Below are 23,390 nucleotides of genomic sequence, written 5' to 3' on the forward strand. Positions count from 1 at the left end.
TCTGCAGATAAGTATGAGTCATGCAGAAAACAGTGGAGACATGAAGTGAGTCAGCATCTGAAGTGCTTCAATTGGGTCAGTGTATTTATTGAAACCGTCATCAGTGAGTAGTTTGTTTACATTAATGTTCCAGGAAAAAAAGTTTGTGAATTTATTACAACAATTAAAAGCAGCCTTCCACAGATTTTGTAGAGTCAGGCCAATATAATACCCTGTACCATATCCAGAAGATCACGAGCAAATCAACAAAAAAAAAACACATATAGTTGATGATTCTAACAGTGAACTTTCATATTCCACAAATGAAGAAGGGTGCCCAGCTAACTGGATGGATAATGCGTAGTTCAGAATAACACTGCCTGCATAAGTTCAGTTCCACTTCCGCCTGAGGTAGACTTGGGACCCGCCTCCTTGCCCTGACCCTGGCAATGGCAAACGACCACTACTATAAGTGATGACTAGCTGCATTGGCATGAGCCTCCAGAACTTATTTTGGTTTATTGAGAAACCTAGGGAAGGGTCACCCACACCTAATGTGCAGGACACCAGCAAAGCCAAAATATGTAGGAGAGGAATAGAGAGTCAGTGTTGATGTACGCTGTACACAACAGAGCAACATCCGACTGCTGAAACAATTTGCTGAATCTTACTGACCCACAGCTGGGAGGAACAGAGGTTGGGGGAAGAAGATAAAATAGAGGAAGCTGTGTAGGGATGGCTCCTTGTCACTGTCCTGCTTCCAGGGAAGTTTCCCAGCAGAGGGTTGCAAGGGTGGCCAATCAGCTGACTGCTGCATAGAGACAGGCAGCCGATTTGAATAATTAAATGACCAATTAAGGGTCATTTTACAGGGTTGCCAGCATATTGCCTCCCCACTGCAAAGGGGGGGGGGGGGCCGTGAGCTTCATGGAAGCCAATCTAAAGGTACCATCGGAGTCGGGGGCTCCAAGCCACACAGCTGGAAAAGACAGCCCCTATGGCCCCAAAGATCCTCAGCAGAATGGACTGCCCTGCAATTACGGGCCCTCCCCCCTCAGCCACCCTGAATTTTAATTTGTACTTACCTCTACAAGGCTACCTCCATATTGAGGCGTCCCACATGCCTCAGCAGTGCCCACCTCTCCTGGTGGCTCTGCTGAAACTTCAGAACTACTGATTGGACAGTAGCATCAAGTGCCCACCCACTAACCTTAATTGGACAGCAGGCTTTCAGGCAGCCATTCAGGAGGCCGCCTGCAGTCAACTGCAGAGCTGGTCCCACTGCTGGCAAGTGTGGGCTTGGAACCCACTTTTCGGTCTAATGTTGGGGTCCTGAGTAAGTTTCTGGGCAGGCAAAGACCATAGCTGAAGCTGGAAAACTACCAATACCAGTGGCCAGTCATGGGCTCGGCAGGGGATTGGGCTCCTTCACAGCAGTGAGGGGGAAGGGGCTATAAACTGATCAAAATAAAGTTACTTTAAATTATAGCATTAGAGCATAGATGGAGCAGAAATTGAGTCTCACAGTGTAGTCCAATATAGACCAGCATTGAAGTGTGGTCTTGATGACCCGAGAAGTACTGGAATTTGGAAGCCAAGTTTGAGAGAAGATCCAGATACAAATCTTTTCTAGGGCTCGCAATAGCCCACCTTCCACTACCCTCCGGGATATCTGCACTCCTCTAAATCTGGCTTCTTCAGCGTCCCCAATTTTAATCTCTGCACCATTGATGGCTGTGCCTTAAACTGCCTAAGCACTAAACTCTGGGATTTCCTCCCTAAACTTCTCCACCACTTGAGCTCGCTTTTCTTTTTTAAGACAATCTTTAAAACCTATCCCTTTGACCAAGGTTTTGTCATCTACTCTAATACCTCCTTCCGTGGCTCGATGTCATATTTTGTTTTAGAATGCTCCTGTGAAGCACCTTGGGGTGTTTTATTATATGAAATATGCAAGTTGTTGTTGTTATAAATGGTTATAAGAAGCCACAGAATGCTAACTTTTTTTTAAATAATGCATCATCCTTATCAAATGTCATTTATCTAATATAGTTTTTTGCAGTGCAGAAGTTAGGTAAATAGACATAAAATACAATGGGTATAATGCTTTAGAATCACTTCATCAGTGCATGATACCAGTGTAAACAGCAGGATCCAAAAGCTTACCATCATCAATTACTGGCACTTAAGAGGTATTGCAACTATTGAGCCTGGACAAATTAAATTTAATGGCTGAAAAATATTTATTCAATGGAAAAGCACATATCCTTTTGGCTTTTTAGATCTTATTACTAGCTCAAATGAACAGGATTTGTGCTGTATAAAAGATACACTTGTAAATAAATTGTACTCCATTTTAAATAATGGTCTAGTTTAAATCTCTAACTCATTCTACTATATGAATGGATGCCTGAACAAACTTATAGAGCAGTAGATCCATACAGACAGAAACATCTTTTGATGGTCAATCAAAATTCCTTCAAGCATCGCCTGACTATTCACAAACTAAATCCAGATATTAATAAACCATCCATCAAACTAGTTGGTGTAACAATCTTAAGCTGTCAACAACAGAAACATGGGTTTATAAAACACTTTTAAGCATTGGAAACAGGTTTTCAAAATGCTTCAATGTGAAGAAAAAAATGGATACTGAATGAGCAGGAAGAACCAGTAGATGAGACTAAATGATGTGGTTGAAAGGTTGGCTGAAGAAGAAAGTTCTGGAAAGATTTCTGAAAGCAGGAAGGAAGGGGTAAGACAGTGGTAGTTAAGAATGAAATTCTAGAACACAGAGGCATGGCGTGATTACCAATGACCTTTGTCAGAGTGTCAGCAACGACGTAAGGCTGAAGGGGATAATTGAGGAAGGGTAGGCGAAACTGTGAAGAGATTTGGAGAAAAGGATAAGAGATTTTGGTGTCAAGGGCGTGGGGAACAAGTGGATGGCGGCAAGAATCAAACTGCAGGAAAGCATGGGGCTCAGATCGAGCAAGCAGGCATTCTGAGTTTGTAACGATTTGTGGAGGATTGGAAGCTGGAAGTGCTCAGGTCAGCTCGATGAGCATAACCTTGTGATGATCAGAGATTCAACAATGCTGCAGGGAGAGGCAGTGGCAGGGATAGGTACCATTTCGAAGGTGGGAGCAGATCTTGTTGGTAACAGAGTTGATGTGGGCGAGAAAACTCAAGACCTCATATAGACAACATGCCAAGTTTCTGTATCACTGAACATTGCCTGAGCTGTCAAATAGGGAAGTTGAGAGGAGCCTTCAGTTTTCTCTACATTGAGTTGAAGGAAATTTTGATTCATGCAAACCAGCATGTAGAAAGGTAATTGGTGACTACTGAAGCCTGTCAGCCCTGCTACTATAGTATAGCAATAAATGCATTTCAACATATTACACATTATATATTAACATTAAAATGTCAAACTGCACAAAGATTATTCGGAATGATTCTAATATATTGCCCCGTGCAATATGGAAAACACAGGTCTGAAATTTATACAAATAGCTCAATGTCGGTTAAAGCCTTTTGATAATCGATAAAACATTTAACTAAACTGCTGCGGGTCCATGTGGACAAATATATTTCAAACGGTGCTTTACATAAAGGGAAGATTAGACATTTACATTTAGAGTACTGAGAGAAAGGTGTAAGGAAATGCCAATAAAAATGAAATTATATATTCCTTACCTTTTTCATTTTGCCTATATCGGCCGATGAATGGTGGAATAGGAGCTTGATACTGAGGTCCAACCATAATTTCCTGAAATAAATCAAGATAAATTTTTTGACACATTATCCTTCAGGATGTAAAATACTCTAAAACAAAACTCTTAAATATCTGAAAAAAAAACTTAAAATAACGGTGAAAAAAAAACAAGCATAGATGCTCTACCTACTTGCATACATATAAAATGTAAGCTAATCCAATGACTTTGACCTCCAAGACATTATGTAAATAACAATTAATCCTAATGGGCTCATATTTTAAAAATTCAGTCAGCCAAATACAAGTCGTACAGTGATAAATTTAAAAAATACTCTACACATTTCGTCGGCACATCATTTCAACAAGGTTACTACTTTCATTCCTCTGAGTACTGAAGAAATAAGGAGTTTCTGCATTTTCATTACCAAGTTCTATTTGAACAAATGGCACCTGAAAAAATAAATTAATTAAATAACACAGTTGTTATTGCTAAGAGACATGACTTCCATTAATGTCTACATTTATCATAACAGGTGTGATGTTTCAGGATATTTCGGCTATTTGTCCACGTAAGGAGATGTTAGGACAGGTCAAAGCTTGACCAAAAGAGGGAGGTTTTTAAGAAGCATCTCAAAAGGGAGGAGAGAGAGGTAGAGAGGCTTACAGGAGGGAAATCCAGAGCTTAGGGCCTGTGCAGTTGAAAGCACAGCTGCCAACAGCGGATTGAAGAGAATTCGGGGTGGGGGGGAATCTGCAAGAGGTCAGGATTGGAGGTGTGCAAAGCCTTTAGAGGATTGTAGAATTGGAGGTGGTTAGAGAGTTAGAGAAGGGCGAGACCATGGAATTATTTGAAAACAGGATGAGAATTTTTTTTAAACGGCGTTGCTCAACTAGAAGTCAAAATAGGTCAACCCAAGAGAAAAATGACTAATTTGCCAGAAGATGCTCTTCCCTCAGATTAAACAAGAAATTGGATAGACATCCACTTTCCACTCCCTCAAACAGCTTTGTTAACTCCGTGGGAGGTGCATTTCAGCAGGCAAAGGGCACCCTTCCATATCTCAAGTAACAATTTTTCATGTGAGTTTAAACAAACAGTCAGTTTTGACAGGCTATCCAGCCATGGGAGGAGTCACCACAGCCAAGGCCAATCTTTCTCATGCTCTTTTCAGCAGAAATCACTAGAGAGCATTCAAGAAGAGGGAAGATGGCTGATTTTCCTCTTGTCTGCCCAGGGGCACTTAGATCAATTGTGGCATCTCAGTACTAGGAATTTAACCAGAGATTTTCCAGGCTGTGTAACTCAGCTATACACTACCTCAATGCAATAACTCGAACTTGCCAGTGTTGTCAGGAGACAGCAAAAGTGGGAAGAAGAAAAAGCAATGAATATAAAATAATAAAACAAAAAAATATAAAAATGGAACAAATGTGGCAAGAAGTAGATTATGTTTTTCAGAAAAAGCATAACTCAATATTCAAAGTTATATTGTGACAGCTGTCCTCCACTGATGTTAACTTATCCGGACCTATGTAATAACACGTTTTCAGACACCGATGAAGGAAGGGAAATATAAACTACACCTTGTCCAAAAGGCACTAACCTTCTTACAGTCATTAGACAAAATGGAATCATCTTCTTCAGAGTCCTCATCTGATAATGACAGTTCCTTATCATCCTCAATAGAATTAGCTGGAAACAAAATAAAGCTGATAATTAATCCATGAACTAAATATTTAATTATAATTAACAGAGGCAATAATTATAAATTTTTATTGCAAGCAGCTTGAGCAATTCTCTGGTGTAAAAGTCAGACCGGCAAACTCATTTCAGGAAATGCAGCAACGTTATCTGAACAAGAATTTCTTTGATCCTGAGAACGATTATGCACGCACAAACTGAACTGAGCATGTCATTTTCCTCTATCCACAAAGAAATAAATGTCTCAATGACAGCTACAGAAATCAAATTAAAAGAGGTTTTACACGCCAACATTGGGCATGTGATCTCCATACCCATTCATGCAGTGCACGCATGTGCACTTTAACCTTTCCAACAGGACACATCATGACAAAAAGCAAGCACCACCTAATTGTGTTTGGGTGGAAAGCAGGTGTGAATTTTGTTGTGCAAGTCAACTTTCTCAGCCATCATTCAACTAATGACACCAAGAACCGCTTGTAACTTTGAGCCAAAAACTTAGAAGCTGCATTAAGATGTGGTACTTCTCTTAAGTTCATGCCGGAATTCAAACTTTTGACCAAAGAGAATGATTGCAAATTCTTGCTCTGAATGGCGTAGATGTTAGTCATGTAAATATGCACATTAAGTAACATTTACCTGTATTGGGTGTGAGGCATCTTTTATTAAAATGGTGTTGCCATAGTCACACCTGTAGGTAGTCAGCGACTTCTACTGGGTAACACTTTTTTCAATACAGCTATCATGGCTTCTTATCTCCAACGGAAACTGGCTCTTTCTATTTCAAATTTCCATCCTTTGGGACTCTTTACTATCGGTAATGGGATTCTTTCATGGGCTGAAGCAGCTTGCTAGTCCACTCTTTCCAAGAAAATATCTGGAATTCCAGCAGTGGGATGGATTGGGGTATGAAGAACTAATGAATAAATAAAGTTTCAAGTTCTACATCCAGTCATATTTCTTTCATGGAATTAAGCTAGGAACAGTAATGGGGGAGGGGGAATTCATTTATTAAGAATCTTAAGATGTTAATCATCTACAGATGAGATAACTGAAAGAAATACGACCTCAGGACTTTAAATTCACCTGAAGGGAAGCTCGCAGAGCTAATCTGGTTTATACCAGAGAAAAGAGACAACACAGAAGTCAAATAACTTGCTCACATGAGCTTCTGGAGAAAGTAATGTATGAGGAATATGGTGAGGTAGACCTGACTGATCCGTAAAAAAGGGAGGGCTTATTGGTCATATTGGCCTTTTCCAGGTTCTAAAAATTTGAATGCACTTGGGAACCTATGCCCCACAGGGTCATAATATATTCTGAAGATTCTTCCCTCTCACCCCAGTCACTTCTTTCTCCCCTAGTCTTCTATTTTCTTCTTTAAATTATCTTCTACTTGGATTTTGTCTGCTTATGACAAAACCCTTCATAATCACAGGATCAATCACACATATAATGTTATCCAGTATTCATGCACCTGCTCCAAACTTCATTGATCTTATCAAATCCCTCTTTTGATTTTCATCTTTAGTCCTAATCTGAAATACTATGTTTACCCCTTTTACATATAAAAAAAAATTAAGTGACAAGACTGACAACCTCAAGGATGCAAGTCAGGCGGGGCTGAAAATAGTTCAATATAAATATTTGGAAAAAGGATTAGCAGAAAGACATAGCACCAAAAGTTACTGGATCACACATCTTACTGGTTACTGTATCTAATAGAATCTCAGATTTAGTGGCCACGTTATAACCACAGACCAATCACATCTCTCAAATTGGATGAATATTAACCAACTTAATTCTTTTAGATTTAAAATGGTATGGCAAAAATGGAAAGAAGTGGTTATAACAATTGTACACAGTCTTATTAAGAGCACATCTGGAATACACTGACCAGGTTTGGACACTTAGTTCAGAATATATATTAAACTAATCTGTGAGCACTCAACATGAGCTACAATACCAAAACTTAAGTGACCTGAGTTATGAAGTTGTCAACTGAGATTTTTCTTCCCCCAGAACAGAAGACTAAGTGAAAACTTAATAAAATTTTTCTATATTAGGAGATTTAAAAAGTTAAAAAAATGGCTCATTTGTCTGCACTGTACAGAGTTTTAGAACTAAGCTGCTTAAATTCAAGCTACATTTTCTTTAGGGGATAAACAACATTTGGAACTAATTGACAGCATAGGCTGTGAACAGAAATTGTTAAATGGGATTTCACTCCTGAGATCTATGAAGGATTCATGGCTATTAAAATGATAAGGATTATTCATTAGAAAGAAAGGAAACATTGAAGTGGGCAAGAGGAGATGAACCGTTAGTCTTCCTATCCGGAATACATCATCCAGGTGGTTCTTGTGTTGCTACAGTCAATGGTCATAGGTGGAATATAACCAATCAGGGATGAAAAATCCACATCGTACAGAGATTTTCCCAAATTATTTGTATTGAGAGATCATGCTGCCTTTCTCCACCATGGTGTGCAAACTGCACTTGGCCAAATTTAATTCAGTCCTTCTCAAAAGGAATGTAATGGAAAAGGCATGGTTAAGATATGGTTAAGACAGCATATGTTCAAACTAGTAAACGATAACTTTAAAGACTGATATAAAGACAAAATACTGCAGATGCTGGAAATCTGAAACATAAACAAAAAATGCTAGAAAAACTCAGCAAGTCTGACAGCATCTGTGGAGAGAAAGACAGTTAACGTTTCGAGTCCATATGACTCTTCTTCAGCTCGAAACGTTAACTCTGTCTTTCTCGCCACAGATGCTGTCAGACCTGCTGATTTTCTCCAGCATTTTTTGTTTTTGTTCAAGACTGATATGAGGGTTCATTTAAAGCAAAGTGATCAACACCTAGGATGGACTTCCAGACAGAGAGGTAGAAGTGAAAACCATGGAATAATAAAAAAACAACAAATAGAGCAATAGGAGCACAGAGATAAAAACAAAAAAACTGCGGATGCTGGAAATCCAAAACAAAAACAAAAACAGAATTACCTGGAAAAACTCAGCAGGTCTGGCAGCATCGGCGGAGAAGAAAAGAGTTGACGTTTCGAGTCCTCATGACCCTTCGACAGAGGGTCATGAGGACTCGAAACGTCAACTCTTTTCTTCTTCACCAATGCTGCCAGACCTGCTGAGTTTTTCCAGGTAATTCTGTTTTTGTTTTTGAGTTGAATAGGAGCACAGACTTGTTCCGGATGAATGAATTATAACAAGTTAAATGGCTTTCTCCAACGGTAAGGACCTTGTAAACCATCACCTTATAGCACTTACATCTCAGAGGGTGGGGAAAAAGATCTGATGCTTCATGGGAAGTGACTGACGGAGTCAAATCATCTGCTGAAGACTGGGTTTCTTCCTCCTCTTCTCCAGAAAGAAGATCTTTAGCGATTTGTTCCTGTCAACAAAAAACAGGGGTTTATCATTTATGTTTTCTTAGTTATTCATATTTCAGCAGTCTTACAGCAAGGCCTGGACAACATTCAGACTTGGGCTGGTAACTGGCATTACCATCATCGAATCGCCCACCATCAAAATCTTGAGGGTCACCACAGGCCAGAAATGGAACCAGACCAGCCACATAAATACTGTGACTACGATAGCAAGTCAGAGATTGGGTATTCTGTGGCGAGTGACTCATCTCCCCACTCCTAAAGCCCTTTCACCATTTATAAAGCACAAGTTAGAATTGTGATGGAATACAGCTCCAACGCTCAAATTCAGACCAACCAGGGCAAAACAGCCCACTTGACTGACAGTCCATCCACCATCTTCAACATTCATCCCCTCCACCACCGGTGCATCAGGTCTGCAGTGTGTACCGTCTACAAGATGCACTGCAGCAACTCACCAGTGCTTCTTCGACAGCCCATAACCTCTACCACCTGGAAGGACAAAGGCAGCAGGTGTATTTGGAACACCACCACCTGCAAGTTCTCCTCAAGTCACACATCACCCTAACTTGGAAACATATCAATGTTCCTTCATCATCATTGGGTCAAAATCCTGGAACTCTATCGCTAACAACATTGTGGGAGCACCTTCACCACATGGATTACAGCAGCTCAAGAAGCCAGTTCATCACAACCTTCTCAAGAATAATTAAGAATGGGCATCAAACACTGGCCTTGGCAGGTGCTCCTACATTCTGTGAATGAATTAAAAAGTTACAAATGTACTTTATAATTCGCTGTGACTAATGATGAAATCAAATTATAAGCATACATTTTCCTTGCTTATTTGGAGAGGACCCTTTGTAAAGAGGACACAATTTGATAGACTCTTTATCGGAAAGTTTAATTTAATGAAATTTGTTGAACTTGATACCAATTGTGCAATAAACTGACAGTTTTTCTTACTGATCCTTCAATCATATAGAACAAAAGATCATTGGGGCCAAGCTACAAAATAGCAATACAACGAATCATGAGGCACTTAAGTCAGAAGAACAAAGCACAAGCGGTTAAGTGAATGTTAGTTGTAAGTTTAAAAGACAGAGATTCAAACTAACTGCCAGACATGAAGCACTTAAGCCTTCCTGTTTTGATAAAAGGTAGCTGCGTTATAGGTCTAAGGATGGAACTGCTACAAAAGCACAACACCTGAAAGGGAAAGACAGGTTAATGTTTCAGGTGTTGACCATCAGAACTGATTTGTCTGCCGTTAATTTTCAGCATTTCCTCACTGTGCACTCCTTCCCAACTCAAAATTCCATCTTTTTCTTAATCATTTTACTTGCATATTAAGTTTTCGAGCTGGTTAGTATTTTCAACTAATATCTGAGAAATGATTGTCCAGCATTTCATGCATTTACGCAGACTCCAAGAAATATGTTAAATGGTGTTTCTGAAAAAAGTAGAAAATGGTGAAAATTGCCAAGTAAGGTTTTTGAATTCCCACTGTGACTATGTGCAAAGTTGATGCCAAAACAGCAGGGTTGTTGGACAAAAGCAGCAGAGAAGCTACAAGTGCTTTTTAATAAAGGTGTGGATTTGGATGCAGTCAGCAACTTCACCAGCAAAAGCTTTTCCACACTAATCAGGCATGAAATTTGCAAATGACTACCTATATTTAATAGTTTTGATTATAGTATGCAAACTTTAAATGTGCCCATAATACAAAAAACACTCTTTTCTGATCGGTTATTCAGATTTTTTCAATAACCAAAAAAGTCACCATTCATTTCCACTATTATTTCATACCAGATCTCTCACAAACTTGTACATTTTCATTTGATCAGTATGAACAACATCAAGGGAGATCCACTAGCTTATTATAAAATTGTAAATGAATGTTGGCATCAATTGGCTGATTGCTTTAAAAAGAATGAAATCAACTCAGCAGATCCAGAAATGATTACCTTATCCAGAGTCATATCCGGCAAGTTATCAGCAAGCTCACTGGGTGAGCTGCCCTCACTTTCATGCTCCGAGATTGGATCGGATGCTTCATAACCATAAAGTGCTAGAAGTTCTTCGAAAGGCACATCACTTTCCTGTATAAAGAGATTAAAATAAGCAATCATGAGTCTTGTCACCTTGTTTCCTTCCTCTTCATTTGAATGGAAATATAATGTACTATAACTGTAAAAGGACACAACGTAGCACAGCAGTGAAACCACAAAGGGTGGTGAAATCACATTACTAGCCTTTACTGACAATTTTATTAAAAACAGCCTATACTGAATTCAAATTATTTGTTAACTAATTTTTAGCTCTGAATCCCACTTTGTTGTGTTATTATCTTAATTATTTATGGAGTGCAGTAGCATTGTGGTCATGTTGATGGATTGGCAATCCAGTGACCTGGACTAATGATTTGGAGAATGAGTTCAAATTTACAGCAGCTGGGCAATTTAATTTCAGTTAATTAAATAAATCTGGAATTATAAAGATAATATCAGTATGGTGATCATAAAACTACTGGACTAGCATAAAAACCCATCACGCTCACCAATATCCTTTACGGAATGCAATCTGCTGTCCTTACGCGGTCTGGCCTATACATGACCCCAGACACACAACAATGCGGCTGATTCTTAACCGTCCCACGAAATGACCTAGCAAGCCATTCAAATGTATCTCAAGAGCAAGTAGGGATAGGTGAGAAATGCTGACCTTGCCAGCCAAGCCCACATCCCATGAATTAATTTTAAAAATGCAACTTATTGGATTTTTTGCCATCTTCAGTGCAAATTGACAATTATTCAGAGTATATTGCAGTTCATCTACCTTTTCTGGATCTATCTTGTAACTACAATGCATATGGACAAATGGTTTTCATTGCTCCAAAGTGCGGAAGTAGCAGAATGGAAACAAAGATGAAATGCTCAACAGTTTTGAGAGTCATACAGAGATGACACTCATACAAATCTAGTTACTGAACAGAATCATGTATTGGGCCTACAAATGCATAGCATTCAGGATTTTAAAGTTTGAAAATCCTTAACATGAACTTACCCTTTCCAGATCCTCAAATGATTTATCGGCCTCAGGCGTCTCCTCCTCTTCCTGAGGCGGGTAACTGTGAGATAGGATATCGGCCAAATTGAATCTGTGATCTGCTGAGCCCATTGAGCCAGCTTAAAAGACAAAAATCGACTTTAACAATTACATATTCTCCTGCACACATTAGTACAGCCTAAAAAGAAATACACAATTCAGAGAGAGTTAAGAACAAATGGACATTAAGCAGAAATCTTCTAAAAAGTTAATTGATTTTTTACAAAAATGTTTTCTCCACATCTACATTATGCAGTTCTAAGAAATTATAGAAATACAACTGTACATTTATACCAATACAATAACCACTCATTACAATGTGCAAAGGTATTTTAGTTTCTGGAACACGTGCGACATTTAGCTACTACCCTTGTGTGTTTCTAAGGCGTCTACACTGGTACCCAGTGCATGCTGATGTAAATTATAGGCTAATTATTATTGGACAATGCTGAGATCCTGCCATGGGAAGCACTCATTTGTGATCTGTTAACATGCTGCTGAAGTGTTGCATGCTAAAACAAAAATGTATACAAAACTATTCAGGATTCCCTAAACATTAGCACTATTTCCCTTTAACACTGACTAAAGTTCAGTAAATATCAAATCTTGGTTAGACCACACCTGGAGTACTATGTGCAGTTCTAGTCACCATATTATAAAAAGAATATAAGGCACTGGTGAGGGTGCAGAGAAGATTTACAAGGATGATACCTGAAATGCATGCGTACACATATCAGGAAAGGACGAACAGGCTGGGTTTCTTTCTCTACAAAAATAAGGCTCAAGCGTGGTCTAATCTCTAGAAGTCTGAAAGGTTTTGTTAGAGTGGATACTGAAGGAATGTTTCCATTTGTGGGGAAGAGCATAACTAGAGGCCATGATGCGCGTATGCACGCACACACAATCCCAGAGCATACAAAATAGGAGTAGGTCAATCGGCCCCTCAAGCTTGCTCCGCCATTCAATAAGATCATGGCTGATTTAACTGCGCCCTCAACTCCACATTGCCACCTACCCGCCCGTCCCCACCCCTCCACACCCTTTCACTCCCTTGTTAGTCAAGAATCTACCTACCTCTGCCTTAACAATATTCAATGATCCTGCCTCTGCCGCTCTCTGGGGAATAGAGTTCCACAAACTCATCACCCTCTTACAGAAGAATTTCTCTTCATCTCCGTATTAAATGGGAGGCCCCTTAATTTTAAACTGTGTTCCATGGTCCTAGCCTCTTCCACAAGGGGAAAACATCTTTTCGGCACCCACCCTGTCAAGTCCCCTTAGGATCTTATATGTTTCAATAAGGCCCTCTTATTCTTCTAAACACCAATAGATACAGGCCCGATCTCCAAACTTTCCTCATAAGATAACATCCCGACCCCAGTTATCAGTCAAGTGAACCTTCTCTGAACTGCTTCTAATGCATTTATATCCAGATGCAGTCTCACCAAAACCCTATAACGACTGTAGCAAATCATCCCAACTTTTATATTCCATTCCCCTTGCAGTAAACGACAACATTCAATTTGCCTTCCTAATCACTTGCTGGATCTGCATACTAACTCTTGTGATTCATGTACCAAGACACCAAGGTTCCTCTGTACCTCAGGGTTCTGTAATCTCTCTCCATTTAAATAATATGCTGCTTATCTAGTCTTCCTGCCAAACTGGACAATTTCACATTTTTCCAGGAGAGGCAATGGCGTAGTGGTACTGTCGCTGGATGAGTAATCCAGAGACCCAGGGAAGTGATCTGGGGACTGGGGTTCGAATCCCACCACGGCAGATGGTGGAATTTGAATTCAATAAAAATCTGGAATTCAAAGTCTAACAATGACCATGAAACCATTGTCAATTGGGTATGCCCTGTAAAAGCCCATCTGGTTCACTAATGTCTTTAGGAAAGGAAATCTGTCGCCCTTACCTGGTCTGGTCTACATGTGACTCTAGACCCACCGCCATGTGGTTGACTCTAAAAGTTCTCTGAAATGGTCTAACGAGCCACTCAGTTGTAACAAACCGTTAAAAAGTCACAAAAAAAGGAATGAAACCAGATGGACACCCAGCATTGACCTAGGTATCAGAAATGACAACGGCAATCACAGCCCTGTCGACACTGCAAAGTCCCCCTTACTAACATCTGGGGGCTAGTCCCAAAATTGGGAGAGCAGGTAGTCAAGCAACAGACTGACATGATCATCCTCACGGAATCATACCTTACAGATAAGGTCTCCACCATCACCATCCCTGGGTACATCCTGTCCCACCTGCAGGACAGACCCAGCAGATGGTGGACAGTGGTATATAGTTGGGAGGGAGTTGCCCTGTGAGTCCTCAACATCGACTGCGAACCCCATGAAGTCACATGGCATCAGGCCAAACATGGCCAAGGAAACCTCCTGCTGATTACCACGTACCTCCCTCAGCTGATGAATCAGTTTCCTCCATGTTGAACATCACTTGGAAGCACTGAGTGTGGCAAAGGTGCAGAATGTACTCTGGGTGGGGGACTTCAATGTCCCATCACCAAGAGTGGCTCGTTAGCACCACTACTGACCGAGCTGGCTGAGTCCTAAACGACATGGTTGCTAGACTGGGTCTGCGGCAGGTGGTGAGGGAATCAACAAGAGGGAAAAACATACTTGACCTCATCCTCACCAACCTGCCTGCCGCAGAGGCATCTGGCCATGACAGTATCGGTAGGAGTGACCAGACGAAGTCCTGCCTTCACACTGAGCATACCCTCCATCGTGTTGTGTGGCACTACCACCATGCTAAATGGGACAGATTTCAAACAGATCTAGCAACTCAAGACTAGGCATCCATGAGGAGCTGCGGGCAATCAGCAGCAGAATTGTACACAAATGCAATCTGCAAACTCATGGTCTGGCATATCCCCCATTCTACCATTACCATCAAGCCAGGGGGTCAACCCTGGTTCAATGTAGAGTGCAAGAGGGCATGCCAGGAGCGGTATCAGGCATTCCAAAAAATGAGGTGTGAAGCTATAACACTGGGCTACTTGCGTGCCAAACAGCATAAGCAGCAAGTGATAGACAGAACTAAGCAATCCCATAACTAACGGATCAGATCCAAGCTCTGCAGTCTTGCCACATCCAGTCATGGATGGTGGTGGAAAATTAAACAACTCACTGGAGGAAGAAGGTTCACAAATATCCCCATCCTCAACGATGGAGGAGCCCAGCACAGCAGTGCAAAAGATAAGGCTGAAGCATTTGCTACAATCTTCAGCCAGAAGTGCCGAGTGGATGATCCATCTCGGCCTCCTCTGGAGGTCCTCAGCATCACAGATGACAGTCTTCAGCTAATTCGATTCACTCCACGTGATATCAAGAAATGGCTGAAGGCACTGGATACTGCAAAGACTATGGGCCCTGACAATATTCCGGCAAAAGTCCTGAAGGCTTGTGCTCCAGAACTTGCCGCGCCCCTAGACAAGCTGATCGGGTACAGCTACAACACTGGCATCTACCCGGTCATGTGGGAAATTGCCCAGGTATGTCCTGTACATGAAAAGCAGGACAAATCCAACTCGGCCAATTACCGCCCCATCAGTCTACTCTTGATCATCAGTAAAGTAATGGAAGGGGTCATCAAAAGTGCATTCAAGTGGCACTTGCTTAGCAATAACCTGCTCACTGATGCCCAGTTTGGGTTGTGCTAGGGCCACTCAGCTCCTGACCTCATTACAGCCTTAGTTCAAACATGGACAAAAGAGAAGAATTCTCGAGGTGAGGTGAGAGTGACTGTCCTTGACATCAAGGCAACATTTGACTGATTTGGCATCAAGGAGCCCTAGCAAAACTGGAGTCAATGGGAATCAGGGGGAAAACTCTCCGCTGGTTGGAGTCAATCCCAGCACAAAGGAAGACGGTTGTGGTTGTTAGAGATCTGTCATCTCAGCTCCAGGACATCACTGCAGGAGTTCCTCAATGCTTGGCCCAACCATCTTCATCTGCTTCATCAATGACCTTCTTTCCATAATAAGGTCCGAGGTTTGCTGATGATTGCACAATGTTCAGCACCATTCGTGACTCCTCAGACACTGAAGCAGACCATGTCCAAATGTAGCAAGACCTGGACAATATCCAGGCTTGGGCTGACAAGTGGCAAATAACCTTCGTGCCACACAAGTGTCAGGCAATGACCATCGCCAACAAGCGAGTAGCCAGCCATTGCCCCTTGATGTTCAACGGCATTACCATCACTGAATCCCCCACTATCAACATCCTGGGGGTCACCATTGACCAGAAATTGAACTGGACTACCCATATAAATACTGTGGTTACAAGGGCAGGTCAGGGGCTAGAAATCATGCAACGAGTAACTCACCTCCTGACTCACCAAAGCCTGTCCACCATCTACAAGGCACAAGTCAGGAGTGTGATGGAATACTTCCCACTTGCCTGGATGTGTGCAGTTCCCACAACACTGAAGAAGCTGGACACCGTCCAGGATAAAGCAGTCCACTTGATTGGCACCACATCCACAAACATTCACTCCCTCCTCCACTGATGCACAGTAGCAGCAGTGTGCACCATTTACAAGAATTCACCTGCACAACTCCTTAAACAGCACCTTCCAAACCCACGACCACTTCCATCTAGGTGAGCAAGGGCAGCAGATAAATGGGAACAGTATGACCTGGAGGTTCCCCTCCAAGTAACTCATCATCCTGACTTGGAAATATATTGCCATTCCTTCACTGTCGCTGGGTCACAATCCTGGAGCTTCCTTCCCAACAGCAATGTGGGTGTACCTACACCACATGGACTGCAGTGGTTCAAGAAGGCAGCTCACCACCACCTTCTCAAGGGCAACTCGGGATGGGCAATAAATGCTGGCCCAGCCAGCAAAGCCCACATCCAATGAATGAAAACATTTTCAAATGTTAAAATTTTTGTCCAATCACTTAACCTATCTATATCCCTTTGCAGATTCCTTACATCTTCTTCACAACTTATTTTCCTGCTCATCTTTGTGTCATCAGAAAGTTTAGCAATGATACATTTGGTCCCTTCATCCAAGTCATTGATAAAAATTGTAAATAGTTGAGGCCCCAGCATTGATCCCTATGGCACTCCACTCGTCACATCTTGCCAACTGGAAAATGACCCAATGATGCCTACTCTGTTTTCTATTAGCTAGCCAATCCTCCATCCATGCTAATATGTTACCCCCTACACCATGAGCTCTTATTTTACATAGTAACCTTTGATGTGGCACCAAATGCCTTCTGGAAATCCAAGTAGAAAACATCCACAGGTTCCCCTTTATCCATTTTGCTTGTTACTTCCTCAAGGAACTCCAATAAATTAGTCAAATATGATTTCCCTTTCACAAACCATGCTGACTCGGCCTGAATGCACTGAAATTTTCTCAGTGCCCTGCTATAACCTCAATAATAGATTCCAGAATTTTCTCTGTGACAGATATTAAGCTAACTGGCCTGTAGGTTCCTGCTTTGTCTCCCTCCTTTCTTGAATAGAGGAGTCATTTTCACTATTTTCCAATCTGATGGGACCTTTCCAGAGTCTGGAAATTCCAGCACTTTGTTATTCACATGAATTATATGAATCATAGATGAAATTGTGAAAAATCTTATGGTTTACATATTTCCTTCAAGTGGAAGACCACGAATAACACATTGATCAAAGCAAGACTAAACAAGTACACCTTTGGTCTGTCTGCAAGCATGACCCAGACCTTCCTTTAGATAAAAGCAAAATACTGAGGATGCTGGAAATCTAGAAACGTGGTCCATCACTGACACTTCCCTTCCCTGCTCTTTCAGTCTCAATTTCTGGTGATAGACTGTCCACCAATAATCATTACAAGCCTACCGACTCCCACAGCTACCTTGACTACAGCTCCTCACACCCCACTTCCTGTAAGGACTCCATCCTATTCTCTCAGTTCCTTCGCCTCCGTCGCATCTGTTCTGATGATGCTACTTTCAAAAACAGTTCCTCTGACATGTCTTCCTTCTTCCTTAACCGAGGTTTTCCACCCACGGTGGTTGACAAGGCCCTCAACCATGTCCGGCCCATCTCCCGCGCAACCGCCCTCACACCTTCTCCCTCCCAGAAACATGAAAGGGTCCCCCTTCTCCTCACTTATCACCCCACCAGCCTCCGTGTTCAAAGGATCATCCTCTGCCATTTCCGCCACCACCGAACACATCTTCCCTTCACTCCCCCGGCAGCTTTCCGCAGGGATCGTTCCCTCCAGGACACCCTGGTCCACTCCTCCATCACCCCTACACCTCAACCACTTCCCACGGCACCTTCCCATGCAACCGCAGAAGGCGCAACACCTGCTCCTTTACTTCCCCCCTCCTCACTGTCCAAGGGCCCAAACACTCCTTTCAAGTGAAGCAGCACTTCACTTGCACTTCCCTCAATTCAGTCTACTGCATTCATTGCTCCCAATGCGGTCTCCTCTACATTGGAGAGACCAAACGCAGGCTGGGTGGCCACTTTGCGGAACACCTTCGGTCTGTCCGCAAGCATGACCCAGACCTCACTGTCACTTGCCATTTCAACACACCACCCTGCTCTCATGCCCACATGTCTGTCCTTGGCCTGCTGCAATGTTCCAGTGAAGCTCAACGCAAACTGGAGGATCAGCACCTCACCTTCCGACGAGGCACTTTACAGTCTTCCGGACTTAATATTGAGTTTAACAATTTCAGATCATGAACTCTCTCCTTCATCTCCACCCCTTTCCGACCCCCCTTCTTCCAATAATTTATAATATTTTTACAAACATATTTTTCTTTTCCCACCTATTTTTAAATGTACTTTGATCTATTGTTTTATCTCTACCTTTTAGCCATTTCGATCCCTTCCCCCCACCCCCACTAGGGCCATCTGCCACTAGCTTGTCTTGCTTACTACCCTTAATGTCCCCATTAGCACATTCCTTAGATAATATCACCACCGTCAACACCCCTTTGTCCTTTTGTCTATGACATCTTTGGCAATCTCTTTGCTGCCACCTATCACTGGCCCTCTATCGAGCTCTACCTGTCCCACCCCCCTCTACCAGCTTATATTTCACCTCATTTCTATATTTCTTAGTTCTGATGAAAAGTCATATGGACTTGAAACGTCAATTGCATTCCTCTCCGCAGATGCTGTCAGACCTGCTGAGTTTTTCCAAGTATTTTTGTTTTTGTTTTACCCAGACCTTCCTGTCGCTTGCCATTTCAACACACCGCCCTGCTCTCATGCCCACATGTCCGTCCTTGGCCTGCTGCAATGTTCCAGTGAAGCTCAACGCAAACTGGAGGAACAGCACCTCATCTTCCGACTAGGCACTTTACAGCCTTCCGGACCGAATATTGAGTTCAACAACTTCACATCATGAACTCTCTCCTCCATCCTCATCCACTTTTTGATCCCTCTAATAATTATTATATATATTTTCTTTTCCCACCTATTTCTATTATTTTTTTACACTTATTTCCATCCATTGTTTTATCTCCACCTTTTAGCCTATTTTGATGCCTTCCCCCCACCCCACCCCACCCCCACTATGGCCATCTGTCACTTGCTCATCCTACTTTCTACCCTTAATGTCACCATTAGCACATTCTTTAGCTAATATCACCACCATCAACACCCCTTTGTCCTTTTGTTTATGACATCTCTGGCAATCTCTCCTTTGCCTCCACCTATCACTGGCCCTCTCTCCAGCTCCACCTGTCCTACCTCCCTTAAACAGCTTCTCTTTCACCACATTTCTTATTCCTCTTTAGTTCTGATGGAGTCATACGGACTCGAAATGTTAACTCTGTCTTCCTCTTCACAGATGCTGTTGGACCTGCTGAGTTTTTCCAGCAATTTTTGTTTTTGTTTCAGATTTCCAACATCCGTAGTATTTTGCTTTTAACTAAGCAAGTATGTTCAGGGAGCATCTCAACTGCTGTTGCTACATTTCATTTACAATTAGTAAATTTCTTTGAAGCCATGGTCAATTGTTGGCTTTATTTTATATATAGGCAAGATTTCAGAAAGTTGCTCTACAGTGCCATTTCCTGACCAGAGTTGCAACTATATAGCTGCAGGCAAATATTTGCATACTGTATAGGAAATCCATTCTAAATGTTTCAATATTAATTATTGATATAAAAGCATGACTAAAATGGCAACAGAAAGTAAAACAGAAATTAAGAAAACACAATTTAAAAAAAATAATTAGTAATCTTCTTTCTAAGAACAAAATGTTGGGCTCAGTATATTCAAGATAAAGATCAATATAGGAATGGTTCTGTGGGGATAGTTCATATGGTTCTGATGAAAGGTCACTCGACCCAAAACATTAGTTCTGGTTCTCTCCACAGATGCTGTCTGACCTGCTGAGTTTTTCCCTCCATATTTTAAATTTAAGTCGATACATGGATAGTGTGGAAAGGTGGAATTAAGGTATATCAGCCCTTATCTTACTGAATAGCAGAGGTTCGAAGGGCCAAATGGCCTAGTCCTGCTCCCACTTCTTCTACTCTCATATTCAAGGACAAGAAAGTGCTTTCTATATTCCCAATGTGGCATTAAATGAAGCATTACCCCATGACACTTCCAAAGTTGCTGTTAAGATATAGGAGCGAATAATTCAAAACTCTGTGCCTCTTGCACTCACAAACTGGGCGGGTTCTCCAGTGTTAAGATGTCAGTTCCTTGTCCTCATTTGCAAAACTTTCCATGGCTTCACTCCTTCCCAGCACTGATCACAACTTCTTTGTCTACATTTACAAATCTATACATTGCCTTGTCTCTTCATAGAAAAGTGATCATCTCCAACCACAAGTTCTCCCATGCACCCTATTCTCTTCTGACTTAATCTTTGTTTCCTGCTTGCTAAACCACTAGTGGGCTTATTTTTCAAAAATGTTTCCTGCTTACTCAACCACAATTGATTTATTTTTCAAAAATCATTCTTTTGAAATTCTCTTTATAAATCATTCCTCCCTTGTCACTTCACTAACTTGCTTGAAAATCTTTTTGTTCGATTTGTACTTTTGGGTTCCACTTCCCACATTCTCTCTCATTGTCACTTGATCCACTATCTCTTTATTAGTAAGCATCCTACACATTCTCCCATGTGTGAGCATTCTTCAAATATCTTTATCTTTCGACTTGGCACTACAGCCTTCCAGACTCAACATGGAGTTCAACAACTTTAGATCATAACCGCTGCCTCCATCTTGTTCTGTGCTTTTTCATTTTTTGTTTTGCTGACTCGGTCTTCATCTTGTTTCTTCCTTTATCCCTTTGTGTTGCATTCAGATGGTTTTTATGTAGCAATTCATGCCTCATTTGGGCACAACCTTTGTTTCTTTGCTCCATCCATCATTTTCTTTGGCTGTTGCATCATGAAATCCTTAGCTATTTATTCTCCCCTGGCCTCCACCTGATCACAGGCCTTCTCCTTTGGTCTTCTTGCCCCCTCTCCCTTCCCACTGACTTAAAAATTCTTACAGTTCTATCTTTCTTCAATTCTGCTAAAAGATCATTGACTTGAAACGTTAACTCTGTTTTTCTCCACCAATACTGCCTGACTTGCTGAGTTTTCCATCTGTTATTTTTCTTATTTCAGATTTCCATCATCCATAGTAATTTTCTTTTTTATAAATATAAGTTGCTGTTCTACCTTTGTCAATGTAGTCTAGCAACAGGTTATAATACATGGATATTCATTGACTTTCCTCACAGTAACCCCAAGAGAATTAATTTAGCTCCAACTGTTTCACAGGATATGGGCATCGCTGGCTAGGCCACCATTTATTGCCCATCCCCAAGTGACCTTGAGAAGGTGGTGGTGAGCTGTATTCTTGAACTGCTGCAGTCCATGTGGTGGAAATACACCCACAGTGCTGTTAGGAAAGGAGTTCCAGGATTTTGATGCAGCGACAGTGGAGGATCATTATCATGATACTTTTCTGTAGTTGCTGTCACCATCTCTACTTTCATAATAGCTGTATCTTTCTCTGAAGGGGATATGATGGTGTTTTTGGCAGTACTATGGAATGTCATATCTTCTAGTTCATAGTTGCTGCCTTGAGGAGCCACAGGTGATGTTAACTACAGCCTTCTAGGACTAGACATTCTCCTCCCCTGTACTCAATGCACCAGGATGACTTTGGCCATATCCATGAAAAACATCTGGCTTGTGAGAATGGTGTAGTGCCTTTATCTTCTTCAATCTATCACAGCATACAATGGACAATTCCATTCCCCTTCCACTGCTTCTTCCCCGTTGTCTGGATGTGTGTTTGTCCTCAGGGAGTTCCATTCTCATCTATTTTAAGGCGGACGGTGTACCTCCAATGAATACTTTTCTTTCCCACATCCCATCACCTCCACAGACCACTGCACTTCCTTATTTATATGGCATAATTCAGTCTCAGAGGGTAGCTTCCATATGTTGGTCTCGACACCCAGCTCTACTTCTCCACTCTTTCCCTTGACCCCACAACCATTCCTGTGCTGCCAATTTCCCTACTCTACATCAAGTTCTGAATCAACCAAAATTTTCTCTAAGTCATGGAAGACTGAAGCCAAGATTTTCAACTCCCACCCTTCCCTGGTCACTGACTCTTTCCCTTTCCTGATTAACTACTCAGACTGACCCAGGCCTCAAACTCCATGCCAATCAAAAGCAGAGCTTAAATCCTACATCATATCCTCCATCAACGCTACCACCCCCATACAGTCGCCCACCTCTGTGCCACCTCACTTCTCTTTTACTGAAACTATTACCCATAACCTTGTCACCCTTTAAACTCCAATTTCCATCTTGGTAAGAGCTGGCAGAGCCAGTCTGCTTTGGGGCGCCAAGACTGAGAGAGTGACACGCAGCATGACAGGTAGAAGAACTGCAGTCAGATAGCTCTATGACAAACAGGAAAACAGGACTAGTCCAGAAATAGATGGATGCACTCCCTCAGAGTGAACAGCAGCACCAACTATGGATTTCTACACATAATGGGCAAAATCTGAGTACTTAAACTAAAATTTTGGAAAATTACTGCTAACTGCCTCTGAAAACAGCTTAATGTTATCGAGGTAACGTTACAACTTTATAGTAAGTAATACTCTTCTTCATATTAGTCATGAATAACGTGAACAGTGCGATACCACAAAAAGTATGATTATTACCCCTCCTGCATTTGCTATTTAGTGTAGATCCCTGAGGCAGAATAACTCTACAGATATTCTCAGGTTTCCGAATGGTTTAACCCCCATATTTACAATGAGACATTCCCCAGAAGTGACATCACCAGAACACTCTGGCAGGAAGGGAAAGCCCCTATTCGAGGGTCTCTTAAGTCAGCAAAAAAAAGTGCCTTTTATATTTAAAGAAAATAATTGTCTAAGGTGTAATAAGTGAAATATTTGAACAAAAAGTGAATTTCAATAACCCTTACGAAGTCACAACTGTTCTTAAACTGT

The 23,390-nt window shown here is 41.6% G+C and overlaps 1 protein-coding gene across 2 annotated transcripts in view; it reads right to left on the bottom strand.

The window, feature by feature from the left end:
- The window catches only part of LOC121287178 (mesoderm induction early response protein 2-like), a 56,264-nt gene that overhangs the window by 23,062 nt on the left and 9,812 nt on the right, over window positions 1-23,390 (bottom strand). For both annotated transcript variants that reach the window (XM_041204803.1, XM_041204804.1), the window contains exons 3-7: window positions 11,875-11,996; window positions 10,776-10,910; window positions 8,690-8,813; window positions 5,302-5,390; window positions 3,679-3,751 (exon numbers count right to left, since the gene is read on the bottom strand). In XM_041204803.1, coding sequence (XP_041060737.1) covers window positions 3,679-3,751; window positions 5,302-5,390; window positions 8,690-8,813; window positions 10,776-10,910; window positions 11,875-11,996 — 543 coding nt within the window. The remainder of the gene's footprint in view (window positions 1-3,678; window positions 3,752-5,301; window positions 5,391-8,689; window positions 8,814-10,775; window positions 10,911-11,874; window positions 11,997-23,390) is intronic.

Source organism: Carcharodon carcharias, chromosome 14 (genome assembly GCF_017639515.1).
Source record: "Carcharodon carcharias isolate sCarCar2 chromosome 14, sCarCar2.pri, whole genome shotgun sequence".
Taxonomy (NCBI): Eukaryota; Metazoa; Chordata; class Chondrichthyes; order Lamniformes; family Lamnidae; genus Carcharodon; species Carcharodon carcharias.